The sequence below is a fragment of the Phaseolus vulgaris genome, chromosome 8 (assembly GCF_000499845.2).
Source record: "Phaseolus vulgaris cultivar G19833 chromosome 8, P. vulgaris v2.0, whole genome shotgun sequence".
In the NCBI taxonomy this organism is placed as follows: Eukaryota; Viridiplantae; Streptophyta; class Magnoliopsida; order Fabales; family Fabaceae; genus Phaseolus; species Phaseolus vulgaris.
In genome coordinates, this window is record NC_023752.2 from 44,000,009 (window position 1) to 44,017,996 (window position 17,988).

Here is a 17,988-nt window from a genome sequence, read left to right on the forward strand (position 1 = left end):
AATTATATTTTTTTTATTTAATTGAGGTGCAGATTTTTTTTTATTTTATTTTTTTGGAATGTTTTTTTTATTTTAATTAAGAAAATTTGTTGCAATTTTTTTTTACAGAAATTGTATTTGGAGCAGTGTATTTGTTCAGGTGAATTCAAGTGCATCTTCTATTTTTAATAGAAATAAAAAATAGCATAACATAGATATTAATGGAAATGATAAAAAAGTGAAATATAATAATTCTTCAAAGAATGTGAGTAAAAAAATATTTAGATTCAAGAATCTTCTTATAACTAGAGAGGACTCTTAATCTTGTGTTGGTTAAAGGGTTCAACTAAATGGAAGAATAAAAATTCCAACTCTAGATATAGATGATGGAGCAATAAGATGAAGATGGAGATGAACATGATAGAGGAGAGGATATCATTAGAAAATTGGACATAGAAACTTGACATTTGTCCATTCCTTATTATTTAATTTATATGACTTGAACAATTTAATTTTTGTAATATTTGTATGAACTTATTTATTTGAGGTACTTTGAAGTTATATAATTTTCATTCATAACTAAATGTAGTTATTTATTATTAAAAAAAATCATGTGAAGTTACGAGTTTACGAGTTGAGCCTATGGAACTCTCACGAGATTACATAGACACTCACCTAAATCACATTATAGTATACCCATATTTTCTATCAAATACCCATATTTTCTATCAAACTTAAAGTTTCCAACAAACTTTTGATTCAAACTTGTGTTTGCATGCTTTAATCCAAACATGCACTTGTCATCAATTCAATAGTAAAGTTTTTCAGCTTTAGATGAACCAAAAACAAAACCACACAAAATCAATAAATCACACAACTTCAATAGCTTAATAATTACTTAAACTTTAGTAGTATACTCAAAAAAAAAAATCATGCAAAATAGATAAATCCCACGACACATATTTCAAGATATATAACCAGATTCCAGAGTGTAAATATCAAAATTTGATAAACACAAATATACCAAACCCGAAAACGTAATAGTTAAGTTGTTTCAATTTAGGCAATGCCTTGTCACCAGCATTAAATTGAGATTCAATAATAAAAACTTACAATAATAAAAGAATAATTTTAACATAAAAACTTTAACCTTTAATTATGTTAAATTTGAGATGATTGAGTATGTTTGGCCTTTAGTAGTTGCTACTTAGATTAAAGGGAAATTTAATCTTAATATGTAATAAGAAAACCTTTCATCTTTTGTAAATTTAAAATCTTTATCCTTTATTTTTTGTTTTTTATATTTTTATTTTTCTTTATTGATTTTCTTCATTGTTCACAGCATGTTAAGTTAATTTTTTCTTTGATACACACAAGACTATCAAACACGTGCATAATTAGCTCAATCATTAACTAATAAATAAAATTTTAAAAAATTATAATTAACTCTTCTTTAATGTATTGAATAAAAACACTCACCTGTATAGTATAACATATTGATGTGTTCAAAACTCTTTTCAAAAACACTTTGTGAAGAGAGAGGAAGATAAAGGGTAAAAGAGTAAAACAGAGTGAGAGTTTGAGAAAAGGAAAAATGTATATCAAATATTCATATCAAAGATTACAATTACAAGTGTATATAAAGGAGTTATAACCAATAGGTGGTTACAACATAAAAGACTAAAAAGCAGTGAGATATATTATCCCTTTACATCCCCCCTTAAACTTGTGGTGGGGATGTGTTCCACCATAAGTTTACTCTTAAAATTAAAAAAGGATGCTCCTGAAATAGGTTTAGTAAAAATGTCAGCTACTTGATATTGACCAGGAATGTGCACTAGATGAATGTATTTTTGTTGAACTTTCTCTCTGACAAAGTGTAAATCTAATTCAAAATGCTTAGTCTTGGAGTGCATGACAGGATTGGCAGCCATAAGAACAACTCCTAGATTATCAGAGTATATTGTAGGAGGAGAGAAAACTTGTCGGAGTTCTGTTAGAAGGGATTGAATCCATAACAGCTCGGCAAGAACAGCAACAACACTTTGATACTCAGCTTCTGTAGTGCTCCGAGAGACCACCTTTTGTTTTTGAGAAGACCATGAGATAAGATTCTTTCCCAAGTAGACACAGTAGCCAGTTGTGGAGCGTCTATCATCCAAATCAGTTGCCCAATCAGCATAACTGAAACCCATTATGGATGATGTAGAACTGGGATGAAGACGGAGACCATGCGCAGTGGTGCCAGCAACATATCTTAGATTCCAGTGGTGTTCTTGAGGAGCATGCATGAACTGATAGACTTTGTTCACAGAAAAAGCAAGTTCAGGACGTGTGATAGTGAGATATTGAAGTGCTCCAACAGTAGATCTGTAAACAGTGGGATCTGGAACGACTGTGCTACCATCTTTAGTTAACCGCAAAGAAGAAATCATTGGTGTGGGCTGGGATTTGGCATGAAGCATATCCGTTTGCAGCAGAAGATCATTTGCATATTTTTCCTGAGACAAGAATAAACTACCATCTGGTAGTGATGAGACCTGAACACCAAGAAAATAATGCAATATTCCAAGATCTTTTAAAGGAAAACAGTTTGTAGGGAAAAAATAAATTTTTGAATTACATTAGATGAGTTACCAATAATAAGAATGTCATCAACATAGATAAGAATGAGTAAGACATTACCATCCCAGAACTTTATGAACAGAGAAGAATCACTTTTAGAAGATTGAAAACCCATCTGTGTAAGAGTGTGATGAAGCTTCTGAAACCAGGACCGAGGAGCTTGTTTTAGACCATATATAGCTTTGTTCAGTTTGCATACATGTTGAGGATGCGCATATGAAACAAAACCAGGTGGTTGAGCCATGTATACATGTTCTTGCAAGTCTCCATGCAAAAAAGCATTGTCAATGTCTATTTGATGTAGTGGCCAATTGTGGGAAACAACTAAAACAAGAACAATTCGAATTGTTGTAGGTCGAACAACAGGGCTGAATGTGTCACTATAATCCAGACCAGGAACCTGAGTAAAGCCTTTTGCTACAAGGCGTGCTTTGTTGCGATGAAAAGTCCCATCAGCATGCAACTTGCGTTTGAAAATCCACTTGCACCCAACGACACTCGCACCAAGAGGATGAGGCATTAGAGTCCAAGTGTTATTAGTTATAAGCGCATTATATTCAGATTGCATTGCTTTAAACCAGTTTGAATCAGATAAAGCTTGTTTATAACCAAGGGGTTCAACAGATGATGTACTAACCTGATATATTTTGGGTTTGAACACACCAGCTTTGGAACGAGTCACCATGGGATGATTGTTGATGATAGAATCTGAAGCAGGTGGAGAAGAAAGAGACTCCATAGATTCACAAGATATAGGTGCAGTGGTGCAAGCAGGAGCAGCAGAATTATTATTATTATTAGGAGCAGAATTATTATTAGGAGCAGATGGTAAAGAGGTGGATGAAGGAATAACAGTGAGGGGCACATTAGAATGAGTAGAAGATGACAAATCAGAATCAATAGAGAAAGGATTATTTGTAAGAGAAAAAGGAAAAACAGTTTCATTAAAGATGACATGGCGTGAGATAATTGTCTTACCAGAAGGCATCAAGCAAAGGTACCCTTTATGATTGGAATCATATCCCAAAAACAGACATATAAAAGCATGATATTCAAATTTATGATGATTATACGGTCTAAGCAAAGGATAACAAGCACAACCAAAGACTTTAAAAAATTCATAAGTGGGTTTTTTGTTAAAAAAAACTTCATTAGGTGTACGATTGTTAAGCACAGAAGATGGTAAGTGATTAATAATAGTAGTTGCAGTAAGAAAAGCTTCTCCCCAAAACTTATAAGGTAAAGAGGCAGTTGATAATAAGGCTAAACCTGTCTCAACAACATGTCTATGTTTTCTTTCAATTGAGCCATTTTGCTCATGTGTGTGAGGACAAGTTAGCCTATGTTGTATCCCATTATTATGCAAGGAAGGTGTAAGAGCAAGAAATTCCTTAGCATTATCCGTTTGTAAGCTTTTTAATATGCATCCAATTTGTTTTTCAGCAAAAATTTTAAAACGCTGGAAAACTGAAAAAACTTGAGATTTAGAGGATATGAGATAAAGCCATGTAAAGCGCGAATAAGCATCAAGAAAGGCTAAGTAATACCGAGATCCATTAGAAGAATAGTATGGAGAAGGACCCCATATATCAGCAAATACAAGTTCAAGAGGACAAGTATAAACAGTTTCAGAATCATGAAAAGGTAATTGGTGATGTTTAGCAATAGTACAATTTTCACAAAAAACGGAGTGTTTAAGACATGGTACGTTGCACAATTTCATTACTCTAGTAACAGTGTTATAGGAAGCATGACCAAGGCGATTATGCCATAGTTGAAACTTAGAACACATAGAATTAACATTAATATTGCATACAGAAGGTTTGAGTTTGTGAATAAACGAAGGAAACACATAAAGACCATCTTTAAGTTTTCCTTATAGAATGATCCGCTTTGTATCCTGTTGTTTGACAAGGCAGTAATCAGAATAGAATTCAAAGAAGACATTATTGTCTTTAGCAAACTTAGAAACACTTATAAGATTTTTGGTGATGTTTGGAACATGAAGAAGTTGATGAAGATGAACGACAGTGTTATGGTGAGGAGTAATATAAGTGGCAGAGCCAATGTGAGTAATAGGAGTACCTGAACCATTACCTAACTTTACATCCTCGGTGCCATTATAATTGGCTTTGGTGGTAAAAGCATTGAAGTCACTTGTGAGATGATGTGTAGCACCGCTGTCAGGATACCAGAGAGGATCGGTGACCGTAGATGGTACTCCCAAAATAGATGGTTCAGCAGATTCATTCGCTGAAGCAAAAAATTCAGTAGCATTAGCATTGATAGAGGTATTTGAATCGGTGTCATACCTTTGCCAACAACGGAGAGCTGTGTGACCCATCTTTCCACAGATTTGGCACTGAGTCTTGAAATTAGGGTTTCTGTTTAACGCTCCAGAAATTCGATTTGACACTCCAGAGAAGCGATTTGGGGGTCGTCCACCACGGCGACCACCTCTGTGAGTTTGATTCATCCATGGTTTGTTGTATGTGGGGTTTGACGGTTGCCAAGAAGCTATTGAAAGATGTGCTTGAACAATACCAGAATCCAACAATCGATGTTTGTCAAAACGCTCCTCTTGGGCAAGCAGAAGAGCCTCAATGTCTTCCACTGTGTATGGATCGATGCGAGAGGTGACGGAAGTAATGAAACCGTCATATTCGTCAGGTAAGCCGTCCAGAATAGCTTCGATTTGATCATCGATCGAGATTGGGGCACCGACAACGACAATTGTATCCACGATTTTCTTTTGATCAAGAAGATAGGTGGAAATGGAGCGATCTTTCTTAGGATTGCGTAATTGTACCTTGAGTTTCTTAATTTTGGCTCGAGTCTGAGTGGCATAATACGTATGCAGTTTATTCCAGATTTGATACGCTCTGTGAAGACCCACCATTTTCGTCAAGATTGGCATTGTCATGGACGCGAGAAGCCAGGCAACGAGAAGGTGATCCTGTTGCTGATGCCGAAGAAAAAGAGGATTAAGGGTGGGCGATTTTGAATTTTCAGCAGTGAGAAATTCTGGGGGTGATGAAGACTCCTCCAAGAACCGTGAAAGGTTGAGACCATGTACAGTGGCAGTGACTTGTTGCTGCCAGAGAAGAAAGTTATCATCTTCCAATTTCAATGAAATTGGAGTAGAGAAAGTATGAGGTGTGAAGGAGGAAACACCAGAAAATTTTTCAAGATTGGTACCCGAAGAAGAAGAAGATGAAGAAGGGGAAGACATGATGAAAAAAAAAAGCTCTGTATACCATGTGAAGAGAGAGGAAGATAAAGGGTAAAAGAGTAAAACAGAGTGAGAGTTTGAGAAAAGGAAAAATGTATATCAAATATTCATATCAAAGATTACAATTACAAGTGTATATAAAGGAGTTATAACCAATAGGTGGTTACAACAGAAAAGACTAAAAAGCAGTGAAATATATTATCCCTTTACACACTTTCCAAACATGTTTTGACTGTATGTTTAAAAAAAAATTCAATTTTGTTACAATTAAAAAAAATCAGTTTAGACATGTTTTTGACACTTTACTTGAGTATAATTGTAGATTTATATTGTTCTGATACTTAGTTGAATAATTTTTTTACACAATTATCATAAAAAAGTTAAAAAAAATAAAAGAAAAAATAATAATTTATATATATGTTATAAGATTCACAACATTGTTTTTCAAAGATTTGATTCCATCTGTTATTTTAATTATTAAGATATATGTTTTACAAAATTCTATTGTAAAGGTTTATTATAGGAAATGATAAAATAAAGTAAATTATTTTTTTATATCAAGAATTATATAAATCTGAATTCTTATTAGAGATGTTTTTCATGTTGATTGTACATATTAGTGGCAGTGTTGTCTTATATTTTGGAGTTTATGTAATTTTCGTATCCAATATCATTATCAAATTGATAATTTATAGGATGGTAGTTTATTGTGTTCTTTGTTGATTTATACTAAAGATTATATTTCATACCATGATACTCTATGTCCTTTGGTTGTTTATACCAAAAAAAATTAAATTGAGTTTGAATTAACAATATTATTTTCTTTAATAACGTTTTTGTTTGTTTTCTTATTTGTACTTTTAGTCTAGATAAATACACTACTTCTCAAAATATTTTGATTTTCATTAAATGTTTTAGATTTTTAAAATGTTAGAGCATTTTAAACTGTATGTGATAAAACTTATTGACTTTTTTTTAAAGTACCATTGTCTCAATAGTTTTAAAAATAAGTAAGACCATTAAATCTAATGGGCTTTTAAAGAAAATGATAAGCATGAAATGAGATTAAATAACAAAATTTCTAAAAGGAGTTGAAATTTTAAAATTAAATAAGACAATATTTTAAAATAAGAAAGGTAGTTGGAGAGAAATATATAGAATGAAAATTGTTAGACATACCTAACACCTATGGATATCCTGAACTGCCCAAATTCCATGGATATAGTTGTTGGTCTCTCTCCTAGAAGAGTGAATGGACATAAAAATTCTGAGTGAGGATGAGTTAACAAGATAATAGTGTTCTCTTAGTGTCATGATCACAAGTGCCCTCTTAGTGTCCATGATTCATAAGTCCCTGACAATGAAAACACGTGAAGGCTTGGAGAAACAGCAAAACTGCAACGTTAGGAAATTTGAGAAACTATATTCTTGTGGTTGTGCATCACTGCTGCTTCTCTTGACCAATTTATATTTTCTCTTTGCTTTCAGTTAAAGATATTGAAATGAGCACATTACGTCCGTATCAATCTAGGTGATACTTAGAATTTCATGTCTCAAATCCCCATAAATAAATTTAACCTCTCAGTGACAAAACATAGCACTAACTAAATAGTGTTAACTAAATATTGATACTACAATATGCCTCACAATCATTATCCACAACTCAAAGGTTGCATTACCGAGAGAAAAAGAACATTTGAAATAAAAGAATCAACATGACACCACTCAGAAAGTTGCAGATGCAGATGCTCATGAAGTAATGAAGGAAGAACATAATTTAATGAAAACAATATAGATTACATCCAAGAAGGAGCACAACAAAATACTATGCTTAAGAACAGGTTATCTGATACCACTCTTTCTTGGAGAATACAAATACAGCCTAATGATAAGACTAATAAGCAAAAAAATAGTGTAGACTAAAAAGAGAGAAGAACTATCAAGAAAATTGATCATCTGAAATCAGGAGAAGTGTATTCCAGCTTTGTTAAACAGAGAAAGCAGGTATAAGAACTCCTGCAATGTGAGCTTGGAAGACCTCTTTTCTTCAAAATCTCCTTCTTTTAGAACACCCAAAACCTTGTCCTTGAATTCAGATTGCACCTCATCAGTTTCCCCATCCTCAACTTCCATTTCGTCATCATCTGCTTCATCATCATCCATCTCCATACCTTGATCGTCACCAAAACTAGCCAAGTCTGTTTTGGTATCCGCTTCCTTCAGTGAATCTTTTTGCCCAAGTTCCAGCGCCCGCACAGTTCTGTAGTTCTTTTCAAGCAAGGAGATCACACTCTTCTGCCTAAATATTGAACCAAGTGTTTTGTTCTTCCTGTTGAAACAAATTCGCAAAAACCCATCCCACTCCTTTAGCTTAACTTCTATACGAGGTTTCCTGGGCTCAATTCGCACTACAGAGGAATCAACCTTGGGAGGGGGCCTAAAGTTGTTTCTTCCAACTTTGAGGAGGTGGAAAACTCGAGCATGGAGTTGAGTGTTCACCGTAAGACGACAATATAGTTTATCACCAGGCTGAGCAACCAGTCTCATGGCAAACTCTCTCTGGAACATTATGATTGCAGCCCTAAATACAGGCTGGTGATTGAGTAACTTGAATGTGAGAGGAGAAGATATTTGGTATGGAATGTTTGCAACACATATGTCAAAATAAGGAAGTTCGGTCCTCAGCACATCACCTTGAATAACCTGAAACCATGAAAAAATAAAAAAGAACATAATACAAAAGCATGTTAGTAAAATCAGGGACCAAGAAGATCTTACAGTAAGTATCCATGTTATAAAACAAATAAGTTGTAAGTAAGCTCTTCCAAACAGATTCTGTGTTCACCATGCATCAACTTAATGCATATAAGTCATTGAAAATAAGCACTTGAAATATGCGTACTAAACGGTTCTCATGGGCTACCCTAAAAAACTCATTCAAACATACTAACCCAGATTTTAAAAAACCAGTCACACCCACTATTTCCACTATTTTGAGAAAAAAGGTTCAGGTTTTTGGGGTCACTGACCGCTATGGTTACAGTTGTCCACAATTTCCCATAGTAACAAGCATTACAACATAATCGCAACTGTGACCACAATTTGAATCCTTAAATAACCTCTACCAAATGGACTTCTAAGTGTTTCTCACACAACATCACCGAGTTTCAAACAAAAGAATCTCATTCCTTCATACGCTTCAAACAAAAGATTGTACGATGTCGTTTCGCTTCCCCTTTTTCCCAGTCACTGTAACTTGGCGTTTCTGGTTATTTTAAATTTTTACAGAAAAAATTGACAATTCACACTTTGAAATAATTTTCTTCAAAACAAGAGTGGGTGAAAACTGAAACAGAAAGTGAAATTACTCTTTGTTTTCATACAGTGAGGCGATTGGAGTGAGGAGTTCCCTGGAACCGTCGCTGGAGCTCGAGAACCATGCGGGGATCGATCTCGACGGCGATGACCTTCTTGGCCGCTTCTAGAAGCTTCTTTGTAAGGTTTCCTGTGCCGGGACCAATCTCAAGAACGACGTCAGTGGGTTTTACGCCGGATTTCTGCACAATGGAGTCGACGAGCAAAGGATTCTTGAGAATGTGCTGTCCCTTCGATTTGTGGAAGGAGATTCCTCCTTGGTACGGCATGTGCTGCGGCGCCTTCGCCTTCTCCTTCTTCGCTTTCCCACCCGCCATTGAAACTCGCTGCACTGTTTTGGTTCAAAGACGCACGCAGGAATACGGAGTGAGATATTGAATTAGGGTTTTTCTCTCAGAAAATATTAATAAGTTACTGTTTTAGATTATTTTTTCTAAATTTTCTATTTTATTTTAATTATTTTGTTATTTTATAATTTTAATAATTAACAAGGTAATTCTATAATTTTAAGAATTATATTATGATATAAGTGTGCAAATAATAAGATTATTTATTCAAATTTTAATATTAAACATAAATATATATAATAAATAAATAAATAAAATATTTCGTTAATATTAATAAAAAAATTGTACTTAAAGTTAAGTTATAGTTTCAAAACACATATTTTCTTTACATTTTAATAAAATTATATCCAAACCTACTAAGATTTTTAAATAAATATTAATATTTATACGTAATGGGAATTTCCTTTATAACCATTTTTATTTTATTTTACTATTATAACAACATTTTATTCTATTAAATTATTTTGGACATTTTGTAATTTCACATAGAATAAATAAAAAACTTCATCCTCGATTACAATAATCAACCAAAAATCTACAATAACCACTTCTTAACGTTTCCTTTTCATTCGTCTCAGTATAATTCTCTCAACTTGATTTTTGGGCTCATCAGGGTTTCTCTATGTTCGTTGTATCTCTCTTCTTCCTCAATCTCTTCAAATCTCTTTGCCCCTTTCTCCATCTTGCCGCCCGGTTCTTCTCAAATGGCCTAAAGTAACTTTTATTTGCCTACTCCTCTACCCTCCTCATGCTCATCTCCCAAAAATTGAACGCAAAACTTCCCTTTTTGTTTTTTTTATTATTATTTTGGATTTCTGTTTGCTTGGTTAACGAAGGCCTTTATCTTTTTCTTTCTTGGATGTGCATTTCAGGAATGGAAAAAACTTACATGCTTATTGTTTTGTCCTTGTTAAGCACTATTAGGTCAAGTGAGTAGAAGAGAGAGAAAGGGCTTATATTTCATTATGTATATAGAAAAGTAAGTATTACATAAGGCGTAAGGGTATATATAGGAATACCCATGCAATTACGTAAAGGTCATTATGTTATACACTTAACATCCCCCCGTAAGCTTATGGTTGAAGTAGGGACAACCTTGAGCTTATTTCGAACCCGAAGAAAACTGACTCCAGACACAGGCTTGGTGAGCAGATCAACAACTTGGTAGCGGGCTGGGATGTGAAACAGCTGATCCTGCTTAGTTTGGACATTGTCCCTAACAAAGTGAAGGTATAACCCAAAGTGTTTAGACTTAGAGTGCATGACAGGATTAACACTTAGAAGGACAGCACCCAGATTGTCAGAGTAGATTCGAGGGATGGACGTGGGTATTTGAAGTTCGTGAAGAAGCGACCGGAGCCAGAGGAGTTCAGCCATGACTGCAGCGATGGCACGATATTCAGCTTCAGTGCTACTCCGGGAAACGCATTTTTGCTTGTGTGTGGACCATGCGATCAGATTGGAACCAAGATAAACATAGAACCCTGTGGTGGACTTGCGATCATCAAGGTCGGCAGCCCAATCTGCATCGGCAAAGGCTAGGACATTCGAGGTAGAGGTACGGTGAAGAAGGAGACCATGGTGAACAGTGCCAGCAAGATACCGTAGAATACGTTTAACAGCTTGCCAGTGATGATTTTGGGGAGCATGCATGAACTGTGCAACCTTGTTGACCGAGTAGGAGAGTTCAGGACGAGTGACAAGGAGGTACTGGAGAGTGCCAATGACTGACCGATAGAGAGTGGGATCATGAAAAGCCATAGACAAGTTTTGTTGAAGACGAACAGTGGAGATCATGGGTGTGGGTTGCGGATTGGAGGAGACCATGGTGGTTTTATGAAGGAGCTCACGAATGTACTGTGACTGAGACAAATGCATGTCACCTGTGGAGGTACGTGTAACTTGGATACCCAGAAAATGATGTAGATTACCAAGATCTTTTAATGCAAAGCAGGAATGGAGGCTGGAAATGAGCGTAGTGATGGCAGAGAGAGAGGACCCAGTGATCAGAATATCATCTACATAAACAAGAACCAGAAGAGTGTGTGAAGAAGTAAAACGAACAAACAAGGAGGTATCACTCTTTGTAGGTGTGAAGCCAAGGGTATGTAATGTATTACTTAGCTTGAGAAACCAAGAGCGAGGGGCTTGTTTCATCCCGTAGATGGCTTTGTAAAGCCGACATACGAGATGCGGATTTGCAGAAACGAAACCAGGGGGTTGTTGCATGTAAACGCATTCACTAAGATCACCGTTAAGAAAAGCATTGTTGACATCAACTTGACAGACATGCCAACTTGAAGTGACAGCATGGGCGAGCACAAGACGTATGGTAGTGTGACGAACCACAGGGCTAAAGGTCTCGGCATAGTCAAACCCGTGCGTTTGATGAAAGCCTTTTGCCACGAGACGAGCTTTACACCGATGAAACGAGCCGTCTGCATGTAGCTTAGTTTTAAAAACCCACTTGCACCCAACCAGCGATGCATTGGGAGGGAGAGTAGTTAAGGTCCAAGTGTTGTTAGAGAGCAAAGCAGTGTATTCTTCTTACATAGCAATAGACCAAAGCGGGGAAGCAAGGGCAGTTTTGACAGAAGATGGAATGTGAGGAATGTTAGGAAGAGAGGAGAGATACACCTTTGGTTTGTGAGTGCCAACCTTTGCTCGAGTAACCATCGGATGAACGTTGGTCGTAGTGGAGACAGGGAGCAGTGCAGAGGACGCAGAAGTATCAGTGGGAGGACCAGTAGGGGGAACCTCAGGAGCAACATCAGGAGGTGAGGCAGGGGGGTAGCAGGAGGAGGATGAAACGGCACAATGGTGAGTGAGGGAGTGGAAGAAACAATAGGCAAGATATTACCTGATGAAACAGCAAAGGGAAGCGATTGTGCATTATAGGGAAAGTGAGATTCATTGAAAATAACATTGCGAGAGATAATAGTTTTTCCATCTGCAGTTAGGCAAATATAACCAGCACGGTGAAGACTGTAACCAAGGAAAAAACAACACTGAGAACGAAAAGCAAATTTACGTGTGTTATAGGGGCGAAGATTAGGGTAACAAGCGCAACCAAAAACCTTAAAGTGAGCGTAATTAGGAGTGGTGTGAAAAAGTTTATGATGAGGCGTGTCACCTTGTATAAGAGGAGAGGGAAGAACATTAATAATATGAACTGCAGAAATAAAAGCCTCAGCCCAAAATTTTAGGGGAAGATGAGCATGAGCAAGCAACGCTAAACCCATGTCCACAATATGGCGGTGCTTTCTTTCCACATAACCATTTTGTTGGTGCGTGTAAGGGCATGTTAGGCGGTGATGTATACCATGTTGTTGAAGAAAAGGAGTTAAGGCAAGAAATTCACGTGCATTATCAGTTTGCAGATTACAAATTTTATGGCCAGTTTGGTTTTCAACTAGAGCTTTAAATTTTTTGAAAGCATGCGAAACCTGAGACTTGGTATGCAGAACATAAATCCATGTAAATTTGGTAAAAGCATCAAGAAAAGACACATAATATCGAGCTCCATTAGAAGCAGGCACATAAACAGGACCCCAAATATCAGTATACACAAGTTGTAATGGAGCAGTATAGACAGTTAAAGTAGTGGGATAAGGAAACTAATGACACTTAGCACGCGCACAGGCAGCACAAAAATGAAGATCATGTTTTACAGAGATATTACAAGACGAAAGAATTTGCTTTAAGGGTGTTAAATGGCAATGACCAAAACGTTGATGCCAAAGGTTGATAGTGGCACTGTTTCCAGTAAAAGAAAGAGAATTAGCAGAGTATTGTGATGAAGCCTTTAAGCCAGGAAAGGTGTACAACCCATCTTTAAGAGTTCCTTGAAGAAGGACTTGCTTCGTATCCTGATGCACAACATAACACGAGTGAGGGTAAAATATAAAGAAAACATTGTTATCACGAGAGAATTTTGAGACACTTAGAAGGTTTTTTGTGATATCAGGCACGAGCAAAAGGTCGTTTAAATGAAGGGACGTACTGTGAGTACCAGAGGATAAAGAAGTAGAACCAATATGGGAGATGCACAAACCTTTTCCATTACCCATTTTAACCATTTCAGAACCTGCATAGTGTTGTTTATCGGAATAAACAGAAGAAGAGTTGGTGATGTGGTGAGTAGCGCCACTATCCGGATACCACTGAGGGTCATCCATGGAGGAAGGCGCACCAAGTATGGACGCGTCACTAGGAACACAATCCTGAGAAGAAAAAGAGGAATAATTGGCCGTCATATTGTTAGACGAAGAAGGATGATACCGTTGCCAACACACATTCGCAGAGTGGCCATGCTTTTTGCAGATTTGACAAACAGGGCGAAGCGAGACCCAAGAGTCAGTATGCGAGGGTCTGTAGTTGGAAAGACATCCTGAATTCAAAGGAGCATGCATGACGCCACGACCACCACGAGAGCCACCAGGCTTGCGGTGAGATTTGCCATTGGTGGAACGCGTAGGAGTCCACGTAGCAACATCAGCGGTGGGCGGAACAGTGAGATGATCAACCTGAAGATGTTTAGCAAGACGCTCTTCTTGAGCTAATAAGAGAGCTTCAATTTCATTAATAGTGTACGCCTCTTTGCGGGACATGATGGATGCAACAAAAGGGTCAAAATCAGCAGAAAGTCCATCTAGAATTGTTTCAACATGATCTTCAACAGAAACAGGGGCTCCTATGGCAGCAAGAAGATCAACGGTCTTCTTGATATCCAAGAGATAGGTGGAAACAGAGCGCTCATTCTTGGGGTTCTTGAGACGCAATCTGAACTTCTTGATCTGTGCACGTGTGTTGGCAGCGAAATAGGTGTGAAGAACATCCCAAATCTCAGCGGAGGAGTGAAGACCCACCATCTTGGTGAGGAACGGTGTGGTCATGGAAGCTAACATCCAAGCCACGAGCAAACTATCTTGCTGTTTGTACCCATCAGTGGTTGCAAGGACCTGCTGCTTCCACAGCAAAAAAATTTCTTCAGACAGTTTCAACGAAATCGATGTGGTAAAGAAGTGAGGGGAAGGAAAAGAAGAGGAAGAAGAAGAAGAAACTGTGGATGTAGCGGAAGACATGACAGAAAAGAAAAACAGGGAGCTCTTGATACCATATTAGGTCAAGTGAGTAGAAGAGAGAGTAAGGGCTTATATTTTCATTATGTATATAGAAAAGTAAGTATTACATAAGGCGTAAGGGTATATATAGGAATACCCATGCAGTTACGTAAAGGTCATTCTGTTATACACTTAACAAGCACCAAACCCACAAAAAGTTGAAAATATTGATATATTTATTTAGCAACAACAATAATGATTATTTGGGTATTGTTTCTATCATTAAAGGGGTTTTGTCTTTGTCAGAACCTCCTTTGGAGAATTGTTTATTCCAATTTATTTTTAGATTATTATTTTGTACTCACTTGAAGTGTGCATTTTTCCATTGGAAAAAATGGGGAAGGTGAGAAGACCAAACTTACTTACTCCATTACCAATGGAAATGAAAGTAATAAAAGAGGCTTTAAAGTAATAAAAGAAGTTGAAAAAGGTGAATGATGTTTGTATTGAATGTATAACAACAAATATTATATACACTAATAATTGTTTTGTATCTTTTTTTTTTTCACTTTTATTTTATAACTCTCATTAATAATAAAATAATAAAATATAAATGAATAACAAATCCCAAACTTGATTTACAAGAAATGATATACATATTATTGACATCTATAACAATGTACAAAGTGATTATTTTTTTACGTAAATCTTTTCCAATTTTATCTTCTTTGAAAATTTGAATTTTAAAAGTTTAGAGAAATTTGAATTAAAAAAAAATCTTATAATTTTATCCTTTAAATAATTACGTATTCTAAATTCAAATCATTCTTCTTCCCAATAAAAGATAACAGTAATAAAATTAACAGTAATGTTGTTTGTACATAAATCTTTTCCAATTTTATCTTATTTAAATTTAGAGAAATTTGAATTAGAAAAAAAAAACTTATAATTTTATCTTTTAAATAACTAAGTTTTCCAAATTCAAATAATTCTTCCCAATAAAAAATAACATACCCAATAAAAAGAAAAATTATCTATATCACACTATAACTGTTTTTCTTACACAAATTTATTCCTATTTTATTATTATTAATATTTTATTTTATTAATTTATTTTGATTAATTTGTCATTTCAGTAATTTTTTAGAAATAGTGTATTTATTATCACGTTATTACTTAGAAAGAGTATATTTTTATTAATATTTTATTTTTTTAGTTAATTTTATTATTTTTTAATTTTAAAGTTAACCAGTTTTTCAGTTTTAAAAATTTATTTTATTTATTGTCACTTAACTGGAGATAGAGAATTGAACTACTTTATTTGGAGAATAAAAAAATCATAGTTAGTTGTTTTTCAGTTTTAAACTACTTTTCTTCTATATTTTTTAATTTAAAAATATTTGAAAATTTACTGTAACTACTATATTGAGAATGTTTTCCTTAAAAAAATATATAAGTAGATGTGGTTAGATAATTTAAGTTCATTTTCATATATAATTTTATATTGTTAATATAAGTTTAGAAATAATAATATTATTTATTTAAATTTAATATTAAACACATATACATATAAATGAAAAAATAAAAAATCGGATAGATAGGCTAGTTTGTATAATGTTAATAATCACATTTATATTTCTTGTATTTTAGTAAAGCAACTCTTTTTTATTTAATACAAAATACGGTATTAACTAAAACTTATATAAAATCGTGAAAATTAAAAATTAAGTTTTAAAATATAAATAATAAATATGTTTTATAGAAAAATTGAATAGTTTAATTTTTATATATTAAAAATATAATAAAAATTATAGTGACACTAAATTATAAATTATCTTATAAAGATAATATTTTGAAAATATATTTTTTAATACAAGATAAATAAATAGATATAATAAATAATATACTATCCCTTTTTATATTGAATGAAAAATAAAAATAATATATATATAAAGATATTTTCTTTTAACTTTTATTTTATTTTATTCCAATTTTATCTTTATACTTATATTTTATTTTATTATTTAAAAAATATATGAAATGAGATATTTGTCATTTTATGACTTTTTTATTTTTACAAACTAAATTTTAAATTTTAAATTTTTGAATTTTGAATTATCACTCCTCTTTTCACTTATTCAACTAAACATTAGTGAATCATTTTTCCCATAAGTGTAACTGTGTGTAATGATACTGGAAAAAAAAAAAAGTTTCATGCTTTCAACAAAAAAAACTATTTCATTCTTCTTGGTTATGCACATTCTCTTCTTCACTCTACCAAACTTCTTTGTTACATTTAACAAAAATTCTTATTAAAGAAAGACACATTGAAGGAGAAGATGAAAATTTTACCAAAAATGTTGTTTATAAAGATATTTTATTATCTTAAAAAATCAGATATTGTTCATTTTATTTATGCGTGACACATAAAGATAAGTATATGTGAATATTCTATTTACACTATTTGTTACTAGCGGGAACAGAGCACTGACGTGCCAGTGTATCCACATTTTTTATTTTTATCATTTATATATAATTATATTTAATATTAAAATTGAATAAATGATATTATTATTCACACACTTATATTATCAATATAAATTTATAGTTCATTTTAATAAATACGAATACATGTAAAAAGACACATAAATTTCATCGAATTAAATAAATTTTTACAATGTAGATTGCCACCAATAAAAATAAAAACATAGCATTGAGCACTAATAACATTTTTGTTACCTGCAATTTTTATTGATTGAGTCAAATGTCAAATAGATGTCAATCTCATTTCTGAAACAATATTTCTCATATAAATAATGTTTTTTCTCTTTTCTCTATAATTTCTTCTTCGTGCTAGGGATGGCAAAGCGGGCCAGCCCGCCCCGCATTGGCCCGCAAAAATGCGGGACGGGTTGGCCCGCCCCGCAAAGTTATTGCGGGCTAGAATTCCCAACCCGCCCCGCATAAGAGCTGGCCCGCAGGTTTGCGGGCCAGCCCGCGTTCTTTTTTTTTAAAAATTAAAAATTTATTTTTTTACATTTTGTTATTAAAAAATTGTTAAATTAAACCTATATATTTGTTATTAACAAACCTAATTTTTTTTCCTTCCTTTTCAAATATAGTCAAACATCAAAACATTAAGATAAATATCAAATATCACTATTCTTCCACTTCCAAAACATTAAAAATACCTAATTCCAAAACATTAAACATAAACATTAATTCAAAAACATTAAACATAAACATTATTGACATTCTTCCATTTCAATAACATTGGATGCCACCTTAGTAGAACCTTCATCCATTTTTTCATAATTATAATCTTCCCCGTCATCTACATATATTAAAACAATGACAATTAATTAAT

General features: G+C 34.1%; 1 protein-coding gene across 1 annotated transcript; it reads right to left on the reverse strand.

Annotated features, from left to right (window-relative positions):
• Window positions 1-7,569: 7,569 nt before the first annotated feature.
• Window positions 7,570-9,601, reverse strand: LOC137825469 (ribosomal RNA small subunit methyltransferase-like). Its single transcript, XM_068631135.1, has 2 exons — window positions 9,220-9,601; window positions 7,570-8,539 (listed from the first exon to the last, which is right to left on the reverse strand). The coding sequence occupies exons 1-2, from the start codon at window positions 9,526-9,528 to the stop codon at window positions 7,799-7,801; spliced, it is 1,050 nt and encodes a 349-aa protein (XP_068487236.1). The 5' UTR covers window positions 9,529-9,601; the 3' UTR covers window positions 7,570-7,798.
• Window positions 9,602-17,988: the final 8,387 nt, after the last annotated feature.

Bases quoted from the DNA above. Each gene is read 5' to 3' on its own strand.
- LOC137825469 (XM_068631135.1), bottom strand. From the start codon at position 9,528: ATGGCGGGTGGGAAAGCGAAGAAGGAGAAGGCGAAGGCGCCGCAGCAC. The intron at 8,540-9,219 runs GTATGAAAACAA...TCATGGTTTCAG, and splicing joins CTCACTCCAATCGCCTCACT to GTTATTCAAGGTGATGTGCT.